The sequence below is a fragment of the Dioscorea cayenensis genome, chromosome 13 (assembly GCF_009730915.1).
Source record: "Dioscorea cayenensis subsp. rotundata cultivar TDr96_F1 chromosome 13, TDr96_F1_v2_PseudoChromosome.rev07_lg8_w22 25.fasta, whole genome shotgun sequence".
NCBI classification, from domain to species: Eukaryota; Viridiplantae; Streptophyta; class Magnoliopsida; order Dioscoreales; family Dioscoreaceae; genus Dioscorea; species Dioscorea cayenensis.
Window position 1 is genome coordinate 1,719,688 of NC_052483.1, and position 23,130 is coordinate 1,742,817.

Genomic DNA, 23,130 nt, shown 5'->3' on the forward strand with positions numbered 1-23,130 from the left:
ACTGTATATATATAATATATGTAGCACTGAGCATAAGATTTTTCTTGACTAGAAGATGACATGATTACATTTCACATCAGTTTGACTTAGAGCACTAAAAGGCTGCTAATGTGGTAGGCATATATGGTGAGTGGGTTCACCACATTTTATGGTATGTGCATGATTTAACCAATGCTGAAAATAAAAACGTTTTGAACAAGCAAAATAAATAAATATCAAAAAAGAAGTAAAGATTTAGCCAAATTTAGCAAAAAGAGAGAGGGAGAAGAAGAAAGCATAACTTATACAAGAAAATTATCAAAAACAACATAAATCCATTTAGTTTTATAAGTATATATTAGTGCAACCGCAATATAATTGTCATGATTTGACACATAGTCAAGATGACGTGACAATATGTGTGACGTGGTATAATTGATGACATGGCAAGGCATGATGACATGACAAGGAGTCTTGGGTTGTAAGGCAAACTATCTTAAAGATATTGGTGGAGCTATTTTTAGTTTGTCTATAATTTGGAGACAAATATTTTGAAGATCTTGGTGAAGTTGTTTTTGGTAACATGTTACAACTTGAAAATAAGATCATATCAAAACCATATTTAGGAAATGTGATTGAAGACTAAATATGGATGGAGCTTAATTGAAGAAATATCTATCAATGGTATGAATGAAGACTAATTGAAGATATGATTGAAGAATACTTGATGAGAATGATTGAATATCTTTATCGGCAAGATTTGAAGACCAAACTTGGGTGAATTGAAGATCAAATTTGGAGAATCTTTGAAGACCAAACTTGGAAGGTTGAAGATCAAGTTTGGCAAGTTTCATGGAAGACGCACAAGGATGTGCGCCCCTTGCGAGAGGACTGCGTGATGAGGAACTGAGGAGGTAGGCTAGTTGCCGGCAGTCGGGATCGGAAGATTTGACTGCACCAACTTGGACTAAGAATGACCGGGAGGCTGATGGGTCTTGAGGTCGTCCGCAACGTAATCAGAACTCAATCAAGTCAGCAGTCAGGGCCATGTTGCAACTTATGTTATAATAGGAGTTGCAACAGCTAATTTCGGAAGGTTTTTAAATTAGTAGCCGCGGGGATTCTAAAAGAGGTATGTGCTATATTTGGGAGGTTGAGGAGTGTATATAAGCTACCTTGCTCTGAGATTTGGGTGTGCGACCGGAGCTAGAGAGGGTGAGTGCAAAAGACAATCTAGAGAGGGTAGTGATTTTTATCTGTGAGCGTTGAGTGACAAGTGTTTGTACTCATGTATTTTCACCTTTTTTCTTAGTGGATTGTTTATCTCTGGGCATGACCCCCCAGACATAGGCGAGTGGACGCCAAACTGGGTTACCAACGTCGTGTGTCTCCTTCTTGTTTGGTTTATGTATGCTTGTATGAGTGTTTGAGTGATCCCTCAAACTCACAAACCACACCGGTGGAACTAACAAGTGGTATCAGAGCCCTGGTCACCGTGTTGGCTTTGGTTTTAAAGTCGGCGAGGTCCTAACAAGTTCCACTGATGGCCGGAAAGGAAGAAACTTCCTTCACACGACCACCGTTGCTAAATGGATCCAATTACCCATTTTGGAAGGCACGCATAAAAGCGTTTATCAAATCCATTAATGAGAGTGCATGGATTGCCGTAGAAGAAGGATGGTTTCCTCCTACTCTAGTTGATGAAGATAAGAACGAGATCATAAAGAAGAAAAGTAGATGGAGTATCGAAGACATGCGCAAAGGTAATGCTAATGGGAAAGCTCTAAACGCAATCTTTGGAGGAGTTTATGAGAACCAATTCAAGTATATTGCAACATGCGAGTGCGCTAAGAAAGCTTGGGGGGTTCTTCAAACCATTCATAAAGGCACCAAGCTTGGTAAGAGAATCTAAACTTCAAATGTTGATAACAATGTTCGAAAATCTCATGATGGGAGAAGATGAGACTATAGCCATGTTCAATGCCAAATTGATGGACATTGCAAATCAAGCCTACCAGCTCGGCAAGGAGTACTCGGATAAAAAGCTAGTCCAGAAGACTCTTAGATCACTTCGAAGAAGATTTGATGCAAAAATCTCGGCAATAGAAGAAGCGAGAGATATATCAACTATGAAACTGGACGAGCTAATGGGGTCCTTGCAAGCATACCAGGCTGTTGTAACAAAAGATGAAGATGAATAGGATAGAGAATTTGTTTTCTTGTCAAGAAAGATGCATGACATGATCAGAAAATACAACACACAAGGCAAGAAATTCCAAAGAAAATATGGTCTAAATAAAGAAAAGGAAGAAGTCGAAGATCATCAGAAAAATAAAGAAGTTGAAGATCATCGTATCAAGATCAAGTGTAGAGAATGTGGTGGCTTTAGGCACTATCAAGCCAAATGTGCTAACACTCTTAGGAAGAAAGGAAAGTCACTGAATGCTAGATGGAGTGATGATTCAGACGGCAGCTTGGAGGAAGAAGATGAAGGAAGTCTAAGTAACCATCATACATTCTTTCCTGCTGTGATGAATGGATCCACGCTTGTTGTAGAATATATTGCAACATCATCTATAACATCCACTAAAACTGACAGTGAGTACAATGAGGTAACAGAAAATGATCTTCTCACAGGTTATAAACTCATGATGAATAGATTCAATGAAATGATGCTGCAAAACCATCGCTTGGAGGAAGAGTTGAGTATATGTAATGAAAAGCTGTGCAATGCTGAGAAGACCTTGGACTCCATGAACAAGAGTACTGGCAAGCTTGACAAGATTCTATCAGTTGGAAGAACTAGTAAAGCCCGACATGGTATTGGGTATATTGGAGAAAGCTCAAGTGTCAAGACAGAAGGTTCAGGAGTTGTGTTTGTCAAGTCAACTGCCCAACAAAATATTAAAGAAAAGCAAGTCAAAGCAAGGGAAGAACCAAAAAGTGAAGTGCATGCATGCTTTCATTGTGGAGAGACTGACCACATAAGACCCAAGTGTAACAAATTGAAAGAAGACTTGAAAAGTGCATGAATAGTTGGACATGAGCAGGCAATCATTCAAAGGAAAGTCAGAGGGAAGACTATTGTAATCAAGAAATTGTGGATACGAAAAGGTGAAGTGCCAAGAGAAGAAGAAGAGTCCTCAAGCTCAGATCTGAACATGGTGATAAATCAGGCAGGTACAACATCATGATACAACAAGCAATATGTTGACCAAGGACCTATAAAGTCAACAAGCAAAACTCTCCAACGAGTGAAAAGTCTCTAAGGGGCCGTTTGGTATGGGGGAAAGTAACAACTTTCCCTGGAAAGTTGAAGTTGTGAAAAGCTTTCATATGTTTGGTTGAAAAAAAAGACCATGTAAAGTAATGGTCAAATTGTAATTATTTTCTCTTTGACCAATGAAAAGGATTCACAGGGGGAGGGGGTGTGAAACGGATTACATCATGGGTGGGAAAGTAGGAGACATGTAAAATTTCAATTTTCACCCTTTTCTAAAATAAAAATTCTTCTCTTTTGTCATGTCTTCTTTTTAAAACCACTAACTTTAGGGTCTTCCTTTTTAAAACCGCGCAAGCCAATCTCGGGAAGTCATATAATTTTTTGTAATTTTTTTAAGAATATTTTCTTATTGCCTTTGATATTGTTTTATTGATAATTGATTCTTATTGAAAACTCATTGAAAAAAACATACACAATACCTTTTCTTAAGGTGGGATTTATCCACAAAAAGATTGCCAAAATTCATATAGGAAGTGTGCCTCTTGGATAAAGTTCGGGTAATCATATTTCTCATAATAGAAAATCAAGAATTAAATATCTACTTTTGCCGGGTATATAAGCAATTTTCTTAATTTATTTATATATAAACCATTGATTAATGTGAAAATTAAAACATAGTTAAAATTAAAATAATTGATATTCATTGAAGGGTAAAATTGAGAATAAGCATAACTTTGCATGGAAAGGTTATTCATAACAAACAAAGGAATTCATTTTGCATGTATTTCAATTGTAATTTTCAAGGTTCATACCAAACACGTATTGTTACTTTACAGGGAAAGTAAATGCAGGGAAAATGAATGCAAGGAAATACTTTTGCAGGGAAAGTGTTTCCATGCAAAGTACCAAACGGGCCCTTAATGTCTCTAAAAGATTCAACAAAAAAAAATCAAAAACAAAAAAAAGGAGGAAATAAAAAAAAGAAGGGAAGGAATTTAAAAAATATATATATTCAAAAAAAGGAGGGATTATTTTTTTAAAAAAAGAGATTTTTTTTTTAAAATATGAAAGGATGCATTGGAAGTTATAAGTAATTCAAGGGGCATAAAAACCATAAATCCTAATTTATTTCCAAAGTGTTTTTGAAAATCTAGAGAAGAAGACGGTGTTTGAAAATGAGGACGAAGAGGATGGCCCGCCGTGCTCCAGCGACCCCACAAGAAATTGCTGTCCGAATTGCGGAAGTAAGGTTGAGAGGGACCAATTCTGGTGGGAGTCCATCAAGAGAAGAAGAACCAGAAGATTTGTCAAAAGCTATCGTCCCCTTTGTCTCTCCTCAAGATGCTAGCAGAGTAGTAGATGCACAAACATCATCACAGGATGTTCTCTCAGGTGTAAAAGACAGAGATGATTTCCTCAGATGGGTACGAGAGTCATTTCCAGGAGCATATGTTCAGAGAACCGAGGAAGATGTTCAGAGAACGAGAGTCTCTCAGGTGTCATTTCTTGTAGCGAACGAAAAAGTACAAATGCTCCCATTAGTGCTAAAGAAGAGGCTGCTACCATTCTAAGTGAAGTTCTGAGTGATCTACACCGACATACTGAACCACCTATAAAAATAGAACATGTCGCAACATCGATTATAACTTCTTTTGCAGCATATGATAGTTCACATAGTTCTGATGAGATTCCACTCAAATATCGTGTTGCCCAGATTACTTAAAGTGAAGAAAGCAATATCTAAAAAGAGGCCTTGTCGAGGAAGAAATCCCAGAAGAAGAAGGAGAAGGTTAGCAAGTCCAAGAGAAAGTCCTTCTCAGATCTAGAAGAAGAAGTTCCCCTAGGCCCAAGATAAAATGTAATGAAGCTGCGAAACATAGGGAGAAACCGTCAGCAAGATCTAAGAAAGATAAGAAGAAAAAGGCAACCCAACATGCTAAAGACATTGATGAAGGCAAGTTTCTAGATAAAGTTTCAAAGAAGAAATTCAAGACCGTTGTTGAAAGAGGACTTGTTGTTGAAAGGGTGATAGATGAAAGAGCTTTTGAGAAGTATGGGTTAACTGAGCTGCTACAAGAAAGAAGTTTATACAAGTCTGCAACATTTGCTAAAAGCTATAGTTTGTCATTGGTCCAAGAGTTTTACAGCAATTTGTCGCCATATGACAAGGGCATCTCCAAAGTTTATATTCGGGGAAAGTGGATTCTTTTTACCCCAACTCATCTGAACAAATTTTTAGAGTTTAAACCTGAAGTGAAATGCAACTATGAAGAAGGGCTAGAGCTGAATGAGAAGGTTCTGAAAGAGATTACTGGAGGAAGAACAGAGTCATGGGGAGAAGAGTTAAGACTTCCAGCCTCTACCCTTACAGCCAAGTATAATGTTTTGTTTAGATTTGGCATTCAGAATTAGTTACCAGTCCCACACAACTCCAGTATATTAAAAGAGCTCGCAATATTATTATTTGCTATTGGAACTGGCAAGAAGTTCAATCTGTGAAGACTGATATTCCAAAACATTGTAAAAGAAGCTGACTGTACAAGCTCCTCAACATCACTTGAGTATCCTGCACTGCTGTGCAGTATTTGTTACAAGAGGGAGTACAACTCAGGAAGGGAGAAGCAGTCACAGTAGTGAAGAAGCTGAAGGTTTCTCAGAAGCTGTTCAGCACAAGTAAGAAAATTGATTTACCTGTAGGACGTGTGTCTCCACCACTAATGACAGAAGATGCAGAAGAGGCGAACATATTGGTTGAAGAAGAATATGAGAAGTGTTGAAGGAACAGGTAGAAGACGTGGAGAGAAGGCAAAGGTCACTGTCTGCAAAGTTATTCATCATTGCCCAACAGAAGCAGAAAATTCTATCTTATCTTGAAATCCTTGAGAAGAAGAAGAAGAGAGGCGATGATGGCCCATAATCAAGGGGAGATGATTAGCAAGAGGCCTGAAGAAAGGGGGATCCGCCGGAGAAGGTGTAACAAGTCTTGCAACAATTCATGAAGACTTCGGCATCAATTATGTCACAAAAAGGGAGACGTTTGCTAACACCAGACTGATTTGTTTTTCATTTCTTGAACATTTGAGCATTTTGATCTTATTGTTTCGGAATACTTTTATGCTTGTCAGTACTTTATGTTAATCGTATTTTATCTCACTAGTTGCAGTTTGTAATATTCTCTCAGTACTTTGTAAGCAACTAGATGAAATCTTGTGTGAGTCCTAGTTTTTGTTATCTAGTTGATGTTGTAACTGAAAGTTGTAACAGTGTCAGTCTAGTATGTTTCCCAGTCAGTGTTGTAATAGAATGTTGTAACAGGAGTCAGTTTGGGTGCAGAAGCAGCTGTGTCAAATTATACCAAAGGGGGAGATTGTTAGTGCAACCGCACTATAATTGGCATGATTTGACACATAGTCAAGATGACGTGACAATATGTGTGACGTGGCATAATTGATGACATGGCAAGGCATGGTGACATGACAAGGAGTCTTGGGTTGCAAGGCAAACTATCTTGAAGATATTGGTGGAGCTATTTTTAGTTTGTAAATAATCTAGAGGCAAATATCTTGAAGATCTTGGTGGAGTTATTTTTGGTAACATGTTACAACTTGAAAACAAGATCATATCAAGACCATATTTAGGAAATGTGATTGAAGACTAAATATGGATGGAGCTTAATTGAAGAAGTATCTATCAATAGTATGAATTAAGGCTAATTGAAGACAGGGACGGAACCAAGGGGGGGCTAGCAGGGGCTTCAGCCCCCCCTCGGCTCCAAAGTTCTTCTTTCTTTGGGACACCCCGTGCCGACCACCCTTATACTTTTCTCTCTCTCTCTCACTCTGCCCCCTCGCCTCGGCCGACTCTCTCTCTCTCTCTCTCTCTCAATCTTTCTCCGCCCCCTGCCCCGGCCGACCTCCGCACCCTTGCCCCGGCCGACCTCCGCCTCCTCGCCTAGGCCGACTCTCTCTCTCTCAATCTCTCTCCGCCCCCTCGCCTCGGCCGACCCCTCACCTTTTTCTTTTCTCTCTCTCTCTCTCTCTCTCTCTCTCTCTCTATATATATATATATATATATATTCATAGATTTTTTTTATTTTTATTTTTTTAAATATCTCTCTCTAACTTTAATTCTTCATCAATTTTTTTATTTTTTAAATCTCTCTTTATCACTATATCTTTATAGAATTTTTATTTTTATTTTTTAAAATATTTGTTAGGTTTTTATTTTTATTTAAAAACAAATCATTTTTTTACAAATTAATAACAATAGTCTAAAATATAATAATATTTGTAAAAATATTTACAAAAATTATTACTTAATCTATGTTATAGATTACTTTAAAAAACCAATTAATTGATATAATATACAAAATTATATTATTAGTAGAATTTTTTTAAAAATTATTGTTTGACACTTAATTTTTATAAACTAAAATATAAATTAACATTTAAATAAATTTAAAAAATTTAAAAAAAATTTATTAATTGAATTTATGGGTGAATTAAATAGAACATGAATGATAAACTTCATTTTTATAAATATGTCTACAATGTGTTCAATTAAATGCCTTAATGAGTTAAAATATTGAAAATATCAGATATCAAATATTAATATTTATCATAAATTCATAATGTATATATGTATAACTAAATAATATTTAGTGTTAAATCTATATGGCAAAATTCATGATTGCTGAGAAACAGGTTTTTGAAACTATTGACAATGAGGTGATTCTACAATGTTTTCGAAAAATGCAAACTCGTCGTATTTAGTTATCTCCTCTGAGAAGCATGCGTCCCACAAATGACAGTTCTAACTCAAGCATGCGTAGATAAACATTTATGTTTTTTTTGTAATTGATTCAATTAAATATCACAATATCGCACTATTTTGTATCGAATTCAATTGTTATGTTGACTGAAATAGTTTTTTGACATTTTACCCTCAGCCCCCCCTATGAATAAGTCCTGGTTCCGTCCCTGATTGAAGATATGATTTGAAAATTCCTTGATGAGAATGATTAAAGATCATTATCGGCAAGATTTGAAGACCAAACTTGGGTGAATTGAAGATCAAGTTTGGAGAATCTTTGAAGACCAAACTTAGAAGATTAAAAATCAAGTTTGGCAAGTTTCATGGAAGACGCACAAGGACGTGCGCCCCTTGTGAGAGGACTGCGTGATGAGGAACTGAGGAGGTAGGCTAGTTGCCGGCAGTCGGGATCGGAAGATTTGACTACATCGACTCGGACTAAGAATGACCGGGAGGTTGATGGGTCTTGAGGTCGTCCGCAACGTAATCAGAACTAAATCAAGTCAGCAGTCAGGGCCATGTTGCAACTTATGTTACAATAGGAGTTGCAACAGCTAATTTCGAAAGGGTTTTTAAAAGAGGTATGTGCTATATTTGGGACGTTGAGGAGTGTATATAAGCTACCTTGCTCTGAGATTGGGTGTGTGACCGGAGCTAGAGAGAGTGAGTGCACAAGACAATCTTGAGAGGGTAGTGATCTTTGTTTTTGAGCGTTGAGTGACAAGTGTTTGTACTTATATATTTTCACCTCTTTTAGTGGATTGTTTATCTCCGGGCATGGCCCCCAGACATAGGCGAGTGGACGCCGAACTGGGTTACCAACGTCGTGTGTCTCCTTCTTGTTTGGTTTGTGTATGCTTGTATGAGTGTTTGAGTGATCACTCAAACTCACAAACTACACCGGTGGAACTAACAGTATATATCGACATATTTGATTAATAATTTTTTTCTCGTATTTCCATTATTTATCACTGTTTTTTTAATAGTTATTTTTTATTAACATGCGTGTGTTATAAACCTTTCATTACCCTCCAAAGTTAAAAATATATATTTGTTAAATAAAATACTTGCCAACATAAAAAAAAATTTATGTAAAAGTAGAAAAAGAAAAATAGAAGTGAAAATAAAACAAGTTATAAAAATTATTATGAAATCATAAAAATTTGAATGTAAAATTGTTTTTAAAATTAAAAAACTTAAAAGACTTGGTTTTTAAAAATAAATAAAATTTTAATATTAAAATTAATGGGTTTCGTATGCTTTAAAAAAAATAAAATTTAATATTAAAAAACTAGTGGGATTCATAAATTTTTAAAAAATAAATTTAATATTAAAAAATAAGGAATTCATATTTCTTGTAAATAATTACATAAATACATACTTTGATAATTAATTTTTAAAAAAACAATATTTAAAAAAAAGCCATACTATGTATGAGACTGGTTTTTGGTTTTTAAATAAAGCAATGTGGGAAAGAATGTTTTATATAGCTAGTCCCATATATGTTGTTGGGGTTTAAAGTTCGTTATTGTTGTATGAAAATAATTCATTAATAAATTAATTAATTTTAATTATTATAAAAATTCAACTAAAAACATATTAAAAGCTTCAATAATATTTAAAACCTTGGAGCACTAGTTTCAAAATAAATGAACAAATAAATAAAACGCATGCTCTTTGGAAAAGAAGCCTTTCTCCTTGTCCACCTTTTTGTCTTATCATTATCTTAACTGGTTGAACTGTGATCGGATCAAGCCTGGTTCACAAGCTCAAACTGTGTTTCATTTACAATTTTATCACAACATGCATCTAAATACTAAATATAGTCACATATTTGTAATTATATATGCATAACCCTTTTCAAAACTACTAGTTAGAAAAGTCTAAATAATATATATAGTCATTATTAAAATTACAAGTGATAAGAGTTAAATGTTGAAAGTCCAAATTCTTGTGTCTCCCTTCCACTTCGGTTGCACAAACGGTCAATAAGAAAATTACAGGTACATTTCTTTTCCAAATGTAGCTTTCAAGAAAAATCAGCAAGCTTTCAAAACTAATTAAATTACTTATTTTCTATGCATCAGTCTGCTCTTTCAAAGTATCATATTCTCATAATTATATTTATAATGATTGAAAAGTTATAATTGTTTGGGAAGCTAATTTGATTATTTTTTAAAAATATATAATTTTACTCATAAAATAAAATTAGTTAGTTTAGTATCAGTCAATGTATATGTATATATATATAATAGAAATATGAAGAAGTACTGTTTTAAATGAAAAAAAGCACGATGACATAATGATGGGGAAAAAAATAAAAATAACACTAATTTAACATAGATAAACAAGGATGATGTATTCACAAGGAAAAATGACAGTCAAAGAAAGAAACTTGTCATGATTTATTAATTTTAATGCTGCTTCAAAAGGATCATGTTTAGTCATTTTTAGATTATTTGGTTTTACATAAATAATAAAAATTAGATAACCCATATTAATCTTGGTTAACTTAATTCTGAGATGAATTATTTTTTAGAATTATCTTTAAAAAAAAAACCAAGTCACCACCTTATATTTTACCTAAAATCTTGAGAATTATCTAGTTAAATATTAAAAAAAATTATTAACTCCTGCCTATTATAACATAGAATTTTCAACAAGAAAATAACATTAAGACCATATAAAATAACATTTTATGATTTAAATATTGCTATGCTTAATCAATAAAAGAGCATGCCTTATACTAGTCTTCCATAAAGGTATAACATTTTTCAGCTGCTATGAACTTTCAACTTGACTGAAATCAAGCACCGCCTGCATTTTATCGAAGCATTTTGAATAAAATAATCCAAGTGAGAAAGTAGTAGACGGCCACTTAACAAAGTACTAAATTACCAATTTTGTCAAGGCACCAAACTTTATCTTTGGTATAAGATGTTGATATATGTCTTTATTTCAAGTTAAATTTTAACCACACATGCGATGCAAGTGTAGTAAAATAGTAATTTCATGTTTATGGACATCTTCTTTGACATTTAAAGTAATAAACTAAGAAATAAAACCATCTATAAAAAGCCATGCAAACAAGGTAAACAAAACGCACCAATAAACCATGGCTTCTTTCCTCCTTATCACCACAACCCTTCTCATCTCTTATCTCATCTTCATCATCATCTTCTCCATTACTAACAACAAGAAGAAGAACAACAACAACAACAAAGTTCATGGTCTTCCATTACCACCAGGCCCAAAGGGTTGGCCACTCCTCGGAAACCTCCCTCAGATTGGCTCCAAGCCTCATGAAACACTACACAAGCTTTTCCAAAACCTATGGCTCTCTCTTCCGGCTCCGGTTCGGCTCCGTCACCGTCATCGTTGCCTCCTCAGTTGACGTAGCCTCTCAGTTCCTCCGCGCTCTTGACACTAACTTCTCCAACCGGCCACCCAGCTCCCACGCCGAGCACATAGCCTACAACTATTCAAACATCATCTTCTCCCCTTACGGTCCCCAGTGGCGCATGCTCCGCCGTGTGTCCACAACTCACCTCTTATCCACCAAAGCTCTTGAGGACATGAGCCACGTCAGAGAGAAGGAGGCAGCGTTTATGGTCAACAGGCTCCGGCGAGCTGAGAATAGTACAGCAGGGGTGGTAGTAGGGAAGGAAGTGAACGTTTGTGTGGCGAACGCTCTGACAAACGCCATGTTTGGTAGAAGGATGTTTGGAGATGGTGATGGTGGGGAGTTTAAGGATATGGTGGTGGAGATCATGAAACTCTCCGCAGCCTTCAACATCAGTGACTTCATGCCATGGCTAAAACCACTTGACATACAAGGTCTAGTGGGTCGGATGAAGAGAGTCCATAACTGGTTCGATGATCTCATCAACAAGATCATAGAAGAACGTAAGATTGAGGGTGGACGTGCAGACTTTCTCAGTGTTCTCTTACAACAAAAGGAAAACCCTAGTGGCGATCAAGAAACTAAGCTCACTGATGGCAATATCAAAGCCTTGCTTTTGGTTAGTACTAATACATACATACATGCATATATATATATATATATATATTTAGAATTAATGGAAATGATGAGGTTGTTTATATATATACGTGCATGAAATGCATGGATGGCAGGACATGTTTGTAGGAGGTACGGACACGACGTCGAGCACTGTGGAATGGGCGTTGGTGGAGTTGATCAGGCACCCGGACATCCTAGTGGCAGTACAGAAAGAGTTAGATTCTATTGTCGGACTGTCACGTCTAGTGAAGGATGTTGACCTTGTTAATGTTCCGATCTTGCAAGCCGTCATCAAGGAGACGTTCCGGCTTCACCCGCCGGTTCCTCTCTTAATCCCACACACAGCCTCCGAAGCATGCGAAGTGGCCGGTTACTACATCCCCAAAGATGCCACCCTTCTTGTTAACACGTGGACTATATGCAGGGACCCGGAAGTCTATCCTCGGCCGTTGGAGTTCGACCCAAGCCGGTTCCTTCCCGGCGGGAAGCAAGCTGACGTGGACTTGAAGGGAAGCCATATGGAGCTCATGCCGTTCGGCTCCGGCCGCCGGATATGCGTCGGAATGAGGTTGGGCTTGAGAATGTTGTCGTTCTTGGTTGCCAACTTGGCTCATGGGTTTGACTGGGCCTTGCCAAATGGGCTTAAGCCTGAGGATTTGAATATGGATGTTGAGTTTGGACTCACTTTAGAACGAACTGTTCCTTTGGTGGCCCGGCCCATTCCAAGGTTGGACCCTAAAGCGTACGTGGTCTAGTGCTATTGGCTTTGCTTTCGTATTGAGATATTTATACAAATATATGTCAAATTTGAAGTGTTTTCAGTTTGTGTAATCTGATGACTAAATAAATGAATCGAACGTTGTTCAAATAAAATTTATTTTTTCGAGTTCAGTTAACTTTTTGCTAAATTACTTAATAGTTATTGATAAATACCTAAATTCTCTCCAACATCACTAGGATTTAATACCATAATTTTTATTGTAATTTGGGAAAAGTGGGACTCATTTCCTAAAAGAATGGCTACCATGGGTTTATTTCTTTTAAAAATTTCTTTTTCAATAAAAAAAAAAATTCTAATTTAAGTTAATTTTCTAATAAAGCATTAACTATTTTGGACTGTTTGCCATATTTACTCTAATATAATGTTATGGGTCCAGCCCATATTTGCAATATTTCATATTGCTTTTGTTGTTTATGTTGGACTTTTTATGTCTTATTTCTTGGGTCCATTTGAGCATTAATATTAGGGTTTCCAAGAGAATTTTCTTTTGGGGGATTGTATTCTTTGGTTTTGGCTGTACAACATCAGAAAGGCGGACGACAATTAAAAAAGAAAAGAGAGAGAGCTTAAGAGGGGTTTGATATTCTCGGTTTTATGTGCGCAGTTTTGATCAACTCTACGATCGGAGGTGCTCCCGTGGTCCGATTTTACTCAAATTTGGCTAGCTTGTTCCTGACAAGAAGGGCTTCATTTTGAACGGTCGGATCGTCCTCAGGTGCTCCGGTTTGGTCAGAAACGCAGCTTTAACAGACCTACAGTTTTTGGGTGATTTCTACACTTTTTTGCTCTATCTTGATCTCTTATTGTTCTTGGAGTTTGTTGGTGAGTTGTGAATCTTTTGTTGACTGATTTGGGGTTCTTTTTGCCCTCAATTTATCAATAAGAGAAGTAAAGGGTGGACTCCTTGAACGGTCCCGTGGTTTTTATCCTTCACATCGAAGGGGTTTTCCACGTATAAATTGGGGTGTGTTATTTGTGATTTATTATGGGTTGATTGAATTGTTTAATTAGTTGGTTGTTTTGATTGTTTGACTTTGTGAGTGTCGTAGAGACCTCTGGCGATCTTTACATATAATAGATTGATAATTACTTAACTTTACTCCATTAAAACATTAACTATTATGTTAATTTAGCATTTTAAATAAATTACCACTTAAGCAGGTAATGTTAATTAAAAAAGCAATATTTATTTATATAAACATTATGTTTTCTAAATAAATCATTATAATAAAATTTTTAATAAATATTAACTAATCACAATCATCGAAGTAAATCTTTGAATGAGAACAAAATAAAATAATAATTTAGAACCGGAATATGAAATCCGGTGTTTGATTAGTATGCAGAGGGAGCTAGAGTCATCAATCACAATTTGTTTTTCCTTAAATATCTATGCATGCGCAAAGTCCGGTGTTGCCTCTCCATCACTCAAATAGTCACCGGAAAACAATTGAAAATTTTATTTTCCTACTTGACTTCTAGGAAAATTCAGCTTTCCATTCAAAACAAAATGCTTCATTTTCCACGCAGCAATGTACACTTTGGAAACTTATATTGCTAGGCAAGAGAATTCATACCCTGATGACATTGGCCTCATTGTAAATTACTATAAAAAATATTTATATAAAAAATTCAAAAACTCTAGTCCAAATTTAAATTCTGCTTATACAATTGTGATAACGGGTCTTTAATTATAAGTGTGAATTTATCGCTTAAATTTTCATGTAATCACTAGATAAGAATATATAGGTTAGTTAATTAATTTTTTTCAATTCGTGCTTATGCCGTGAGCTTGCCACATTTATTAAAAAAAATCATAATCTCATAATTATTTATATACATATGCAAAAGCTGTAATTGAGCTTGGAAGCTAATATGATTTGTTTGTTATAATTATAACATTACTTATAAAATAAGATTAATAAGTTAGGGTCATAATTGTATGTTTCTTTTTTTAACTAAAATGCCAATGGATCATTATTTTAAGTCATGCATTCCAATGACAGGAGGATGATAATGTTGAAAATAAATGAGACCAAGTCAAACTGAAAATAAGTAAAAGTAGGACCCACCAAAGAAAAAAGAGTAAGCAAAAATAAATGAAGTCATCAAAAATAAAATGCGATTGATTTACCGTCAAAATATATTACCAAGTAATAAAACATTATCACAGTAATAAAATCAGAAAGGTTATATACCTAAAAATAATAAAGTAATTTAACACAATCGTGTTTGACTGAAATTTATACAATTAAGAATAGTTTATTACTGCATCTACTTAGTCATTGTAATTAACTTTATAAAATATCAAAATATCCTAAAATACTCTTGTGGGCCCCACATATTTATTTTTAATTATTTTATTAATTGTGCATGAGATGGCAGTTATGAAATTTTATTTATTTATTTTTTATTTAGGTTTCAAAACCCTAGCGGTCGCCTCTTTGTTTCTCTCGTTATAGATGTTTGTTTGGATTAAAGAAGAAGGAGAGATCTAATTTTTTATCGTAGGATTTTGAGAGTTTTAAACGATCGACAAGTAAGTAAACCACATATATATATATATATATATGCTGTTTTAAAAAAAAACTATTCTTATACTATTCAAAAGTTTGTTCAATCTGTTGTAATTTAGTATATTTATTATTTTGTTATTTAGGATTTTTCTGTTAACTTGGCTCATTTTGTTATTTTTTTTTGTTATTTATCTATTTTAGGAAAATACGGATTCATGATATATATATTTTTAATTATCTTATTTGTTAAATTCATGAATATTTGCATTTAATTGAAGGGCTGAGAAATGATATATTTGTTTTAATGATATTTCCAGATTTAATTAATTTTTTTTAAAATGTGTGGATTATTATGTTAATTGACAGTTGATTATTTGATATAATTGGATTAATTTTCATTAGAAAACGGGATCACTGAATTTCAGTATTATTGTGTTGACAATAATTTTGGATGTACCAATATATTTTTGTATAGAAACTCGTAGTCCCCAATTAACAATGCAATAACCCTGTCACTGGGGGTTAAACACTGACCGTGTCGACACGTACTTCTGACATAAAAACTATAGTTTTGCACCGTTCCGTTGGTGAAGAATAACGGCTTTTGATATTCTGGCTCGGGTCACCGAGGGTAAACCTATGAGTTATGAAATCTGACTCGGGTCACCGAGTTTAAATAAATGAGTTCGATATTTTTGTTTTTGGCATTAGTTGTTTGGGGAACTTATATGCTCGTTATTTTGATAAATTAAATCTGTTTTTGAACCATTTCGATTTATGGGTTCATTTTGATATTTATTTCATTATATTACATTTTTGTATGTTTTTAAAAGATTATTGGACATTTTTGTGATCCCGATATTTTTTTAGTGAGTTACTTTACTGGGCTCCCTAAGCTCATAATCCCTGTTGTTAATTTTTTTCGGGTTTTGAGGCCTTGTATGCCTACTTGGTTTTCGGGACTTAGGTGTATGGCCGTTTGTCGGCGTCCCTGGTCCATAGAGCTGGGTTCGGGGCGTGACAAATTTAGTGGTATCAGAGCGATGGTTAGAAGAGAAATTGTTTTCGCCTTCGTGTATTAGATAGATCCGTTAAATTTGAGTAAGAGTGAGGAAACCCCAAGATAAAGTGGGTTGTGGAGGTTGTGGTATCTGCCTAGATGGCACTTCACTTTGAATTTTTTGGAAGTTGCATACTAGAGCATGAGTCTTTGTGTGATAGCTTGAGTTGTAGGAAAGCCTTGATTTGTTTGATGTTCATTTTTTTTATTTTGTAGATTGCTATGTATATGATTTCTTTGACAGAGATGAATATCTATATAAGAAAAGAAAAGAGGAATCTTGAAATTATTTATGTGATGATTTGGAAAATTATTAGAATTGAATTTGTGGTTATTTATATATATAATTGTGCATGTTGTGAATTTCCATATTTTGACTTTGTGCTGGCTGAAATTGCATCCCAAATTCAGAGCCTTGGTAAATATTATTTGGAGAAGGATACAACTAGAAAATTATAGCACTTTTCCATAACTAATCACCTGCAAAATTTTGAAGTTATTGGATTTGTAACCAATAAGATATGTTTGCTTAAGTAGACCCTTCTCAGTTGTTGTTATTGTGCATGGTATGAGGAAGGAATTGTACTTTTTATGATCTATGAGGTTGAAATGGCCAAAGTGCATAATACAAAGAACGTCTGTTATGATTCTAGCTATGTGCTTGTAAAATATCTCTGTAATTAGATGTATATGTTGGATGATATTCATGATTTTGTAAAACCAGGCTGAAATTTTAATATGCAAAAATTTGGTGAATTTCATGATGATGCTATAATTTGAGGAGGGCTAAGAATATTATGGGACTTTATCACATTTTAGCTTGGTGAGTAAATTTATTTTTAAGAGAAATCATGATGTTGGCAAGTTAAATATTGCTGTAATTAGGAAAAATTTCTAGAGGTTAATGTGTCGATCATGTTCCCCGACTTTGTTTGTTTGTTGTGTAGTTTTTGGTGCTTTGAGTGGCAAGATAATGGTTGAAATTTTTGAGGAGAAAAATTCTTATAATTCAATACTTTTCTTTGATTTTCTGGAAACTAAGAAGAGGCTCTAAATGATATATATGATTCTTAGGTTCAGTTGTATTGCTTTTACTGAATTAATGGTCAATCTAGAGAATCATTATGTACTTCGTAGGTGAAATGAGTTCCATTGTTGTAATTCTACCAGCAAAAAGATATAAAAGATCATACCTTAGTGTTTAGGAAGATTTAAGAAATTTTCATGATTATACTCCAAATATTTGTTTGAGGATGATTCAAAACAAAGTTTAAGCTTGGTAGATAATTGGCGGTTCTCGATTGGTTTTAATTTGCTTATGTTTATCAATCAATGAGAAAATTTTAGAGTGTTCAAATATTGTTGTGGACTGGAGTATATGTATAATTTTGAAGTTTTGATGTTTGATGGTTGCCAAGTTTGATCTATGAGAATCATATCAGGTGATTTTAGTAGGCAACATTGATTCCAGTGAATGAGAAAGAAATTAATGGCATTTTAGTTTTTTTTTTAAACTTGTTTGATTTAGTTATCATATCCATGGGATGATACAGGAATTGGGGATTTTAATCGAGGTTTGATAGATTGCAATGATGGTAATGTTTTTTGCGGTTTTAAATTCTTTTGAAGTCGGATGACAATAAACACATGATAATATATGCTCATATTGATGTTTAATCAAGGATGTTCAAAAGCATTGAATTCTATTTTATGTTTGATATGAGTTTGAGACAAATCAAAGGTTGGTTTATTGTTTTTGTTGTGACCATTGTCCTTAGAAGTATCATCAATCAAGTTTTGTTTGAATCCATTGGTCTTTGAATCTTATCATCTAATTCGATGACGCTCGAACTTTTTCATGGTCTGAATTTTACTAGGAAGTCTGCTTTGGTGGTTAAGTTAAGTTTAGAGGACTAAACTTTTTTTAAGAGGGGTAGATTGTGGTCCCCACACATTTTTTTAATTATTTTATTAATTGTGCATGGATGGCAGTTACGGAATTTTATTTATTTATCTTTTATTTAGGTTTCAAAACCCTAGTGTCCGCCTCTTTGTTTCTCTCGTTATGGATCTTTGTTTGGATTAAGGAAGAAGGAGAGATCCAGTTTTTTTTCCCCTCTTCTCCTCTTTTTCTTTTGATTTGGTGTGTGGTGCCGGCGGCGAGGACGGGGATAGATCTCTCCATCAAGGGTTTTGTCTCTTACGTTGTGGGGTTCCATCGAATAAATATCGTAGAATTTTGGTGGTTTTTGAACGATCGACAAGTAAGTAAACCACATATAAATATATATATATATATATATGTATAAGCAAATTTTTGATTTTCGAAAATGGTTTACTTAGTTATTTAATTAATTTGGATTTTACTGTTTTAAAAAAAACTATTCTTATACTATTCAAAAGTTCTGTTGTGATGTTGTGATTATGTTGGCCATTACTTTTGTAATTTAGTATATTTATTATTTTGTTATTTAGGATTTTTCTGTTAACTTGGCTCATTTTGTTATTTTTTTTTGTTATTTATCTATTTTAGGAAAATACGGATTCATGATATATATATATATATATATATATATATATATATATATATATATATATATATATATATATATATATATATATATATATATATATATATATATTTAATTATCTTATTTGTTAAATTCATAAATATTTGCATTTAATTGAATGGCTGAGAAATGATATATTTGTTTTAATGATATTTTCAGATTTAAATAATTTTTTTTAAATGTGTGGATTATTATGTTAATTGGCAGTTGATTATTTGATATAATTGGATTAATTTTCATTAGAAAACGGGATCACTGAATTTCAGTATTATTGTGTTGACAATAATTTTGGATGTACCAATATATTTTTGTATAGAAACTCATGGTCCCCAATTAACAATGCAAATAACCCTGTCACTGGGGGGTTAAACACCCGACCAGTGTCGACACGCATCTCGACATAAAAACTATAGTTTTGCACCGTTCCGTTGGTGAAGAATAACGGTTTTTGATATTCTGGCTCGGGTCACCGAGGGTAAACCTATGAGTTCTGAAATCTGACTTGGGTCACCGAGTTTAAATAAATGAGTTCTGATATTTTGTTTTGGCATTAGTTGTTTGGGAACTTATATGCTTGTTATTTTGATAAATTAAATCTGTTTTGAACCATTTCTGATTTATGGGTTCATTTTGATATTTATTTCATTATATTACATTTTGTATGTTTTTAAAGATTATTGGACATTTTGTGATCCTGATATTTTTAGTGGTTACTTACTGGGCTCCCAAACTCATAATCATGTTGTTAATTTTTTCAGGTTTTGAGGTCTTGTATGCCTACTTGGTTTCGGCCTTGTAGGTGTATGGCCGTTTGTCGGCGTCCCTGGTCCATAGAGCTGGGTTCGGGGTGTGACAACTCTTCAACCTAAAAAATACTAATTAATCCAAATCACACATGTATAACACCCTATATATATTTAAATTGATAGAACAAAACTAGTCTAATATATTAAAAAAAAAAATCAAAGTCATGTTTAAGTTTTTAACAAGATCCAAGAAAACAAAAACTAAGATAATTTTTCATAAATCGCAATGAAAGATCTCCTTGCTTGCCAAGTTAATAGTGTTTACATGATTAGAAGAGGAAACTGGAACATTAGATCGCCATCTATTTCGGTTCAAAACCATAAATTGCTAGAAACCAGGTTAAAACGAAAAATGATAATATATTAATATATATATATATATATATATATGAGAAAGTGTTGCCTGTGGACGTTCACAGACGTCCACAGGCAAGCACAGTAGTATTAACTTAGCTACTGTAAGAGCTAATTTTAGTTTAACTGGGTTGATTAATTGAGTTTTGGTTTATAGCATGATTGTTGTATCTAGTAGAAATAGAGTTGGACAGTTCAAATTTGTTTAGTTACTGTGCACAAATCGAATGAATGGTTCAGATCAAATTAATGTGCATCCCACTTTTTCTCTGTGCTATTGTTCATAAGAACTGTAACACTGTTCATTGAATAGTGATCAACCGTTGGATCGAAATCCAACAGCTGATAGCAACGTTCGTAGATTTCGATTCTACGAACGTGCATAGATGATCGAACCTCTCTCTCTCTCTCTCTCTCTCTATATATATATATATATATATATTCAAAAACTAAAAAAGATTGGAGATCTTAGCTGGCACTACAATTATTAAAAATTATTTTTTAAAAAAAATCATATTTATCCATAAAATATGCCTCACATGAGAGAAGTATGAATCTGGTTCTGAGATGTGAGGCTCATACTCACTCGTTAGATTACCTTAATTTAATAACTTTTAGAAATAAAACATCAATTTTTTAAGATAATTAGTAATATATCATTATATTATATAATAAATAGAAAATAAAATTTATAAACCCATAGCTAAGATTATTTTTCGTATTTTACTTTGGTAAGCTAAAATAGATACCTATTTTAGTGGTAATGTAATTCCTGAGTTTCTTCTTTTTTTCACTATTAATAATATTAGATTATCATCAATATTATCACTCTTAAAATTCTAAACATGATAAATTTTTATATTACAGAATAATGGACGGTAACATTTTCCAAATTACCACAAACCAAACAATCAATTACAAACATATGCCTGCATAATTCTAGATAAGAAAAAAAAATAGGCAATTTGATTTTTGTTTATTTATTTATTTTGATAAAATGGATAAATCACATTAATGGTGTGTATAAGGCCAGCAAAGTTAAAATTTTAATTTGTTTGTGTCTTTACTTTACTTGAGCTAAAGTTGTAACCCACCTCCTTGACAAGAACATAACACCCTATATAAGTGACCCGGTGTTAATAGACCGAGAGGTCATTGGCATATATTTTTTTTTAACAAAGTCGGCAGTGAGGGCGGAGGGGAGGGGGCGGCCCACCTGCCGCCGCGAACCCCCGCCCCGCACCTTTTACTCCTCTCTCTCACCGGCCCTCCTTTTCGCGGCGAACCCCGCCCCTCCCGCCCCTCCCTCTCTCTCTCTCTCTCTCTCTCTCTCTCTCTTCACCCTCATTGTCCCCGGTGAATCACCCTCCCCGAATCACCCTCCCTGCCCCTCCCTCCCGTCCTTTTACTCTCTCTCTCTCTATGTGAATTTATCTCTATTTTTATTTTCTCTCTCTGAAATCTACCTCTGTTTTTATTTTTATTTCTCTTTATTTTTATTTTATTTCTTAAAATACCCCCCACCCCTTTGATTCCCCTTGATTTTGATTTTGGATTTTGATTTTGATTTTTTTTTGAAAGTATTCTCTCTTTTTATTTTTTGAAAGTATCCTCTCTCTCTATTTATTTTAGTTTTTAAAATGTCCCTCTCTCTTTAGGGGTTTTTTTTTTAATTATTTTTTAAGAAATTAATATCTATCCTCTAAAACGTAATACTTTTTTTAAAAATATTTACAATGTTTTTTTATGTAACCTATTAATATTTTATAAATTATTTTATTTAGTATATTAAAAAAAAATAGTTTTTATAAATTAGTTTATATAATATATAAAATTATATTTTTATTAGAGTTTTTTAAAATTTATTATTTGATACTTATTTTTATGAATTAAATTATAAATTAACATTTAAATAAATTTTTAAAAAAATATAAAAAAATTTTATTAATCGATTTTTCTCTTTCTTTTTGTAATTCGCCCCCCTACTTTATAGTTTCTGGCTCCGCCACTATCGACAGGTAACAAAGCAAATGACAAATGGGTACGGAGATGCACTGGTAGCTTGACTAACCTCCTAGAGATAATCCCCCTCCATATAACCCTGGAAGGGAGAATAAGAGGTATTTCTCACACAGAACTCTCATAAGGAAACCAGAAAAGTGAATTATAATCCATGAGGGACTCGAATTTGAGACCTCTCAATTATAAACACGGGTGTTTACCGTTGGGCTAGCTGACGATTCTCGTTGATATGTAATACATATTAGACTTAGTCTAAATTGACATCAATTTTCTCATCATCTTCCAATTAAAGAAAATAAAAAGAAATTAATTGTAAGAGCTAGGCTTTGTAGTTGGCATCATTTGACACCAAGTCAAGATAACATGACAATGACGATGACATGGCTAAGGCACTTGATGATGTGGCTAAAGCGGTGAAGAATGGTAACATGGCAAATGACTAGGAATGTGATGATGAAGATATGAAAACTAAAAGATCATGGTAGGAGCTTATGATTGAAGAATCTCTCTCAATGAATCATATGGAGAAAATATATTAGAAAGTCTATCTTTAGAAAGAGCATCAAGGTAAAAGAATCTCTTTTAATTTGAAGACCAAGTTTATCTTAGATATAATTTAATCTATTTTTGTTAAGATCCAAGATGATGAAATCTATCTTTGGTAATCAATTTTCTCATGAGAAGTTTATTTCAAAATAGAGAAATAATTTATTGTTGGGAAGAAATGAAGATTATCACTTGGAGACTAAGGATTACATGGAGCTTAATTTGGTGTAAAGCTATTTGAAGATACAAACTAAGAAAAGCAACGGAAAGCCAACATGATTCTCAAGACCATAATTAGCCATACAATTTGAAGAAAAGATATAAAGCTAATTACCGGACAGAGCTATTTGAAAACATGATCTATTCAAGGGCACAAGCTATCTTTGGTAAGTGCATAGATTTGATTGAAAATTAATGAAGACCCAAGCTTGGATAAATGA

General features: G+C 33.8%; 1 protein-coding gene across 1 annotated transcript; it reads left to right on the plus strand.

Annotated features, from left to right (window-relative positions):
• The first annotated feature begins 11,129 nt into the window (after positions 1-11,129).
• Positions 11,130-12,902, plus strand: LOC120274568 (flavonoid 3'-monooxygenase CYP75B137-like). Its single transcript, XM_039281111.1, is given in 3 exon segments — positions 11,130-11,336; positions 11,338-12,036; positions 12,149-12,902. Coding segments are annotated over 3 exon segments (1,548 nt in total). The 3' UTR covers positions 12,791-12,902.
• The last annotated feature ends 10,228 nt before the right edge of the window (positions 12,903-23,130 follow it).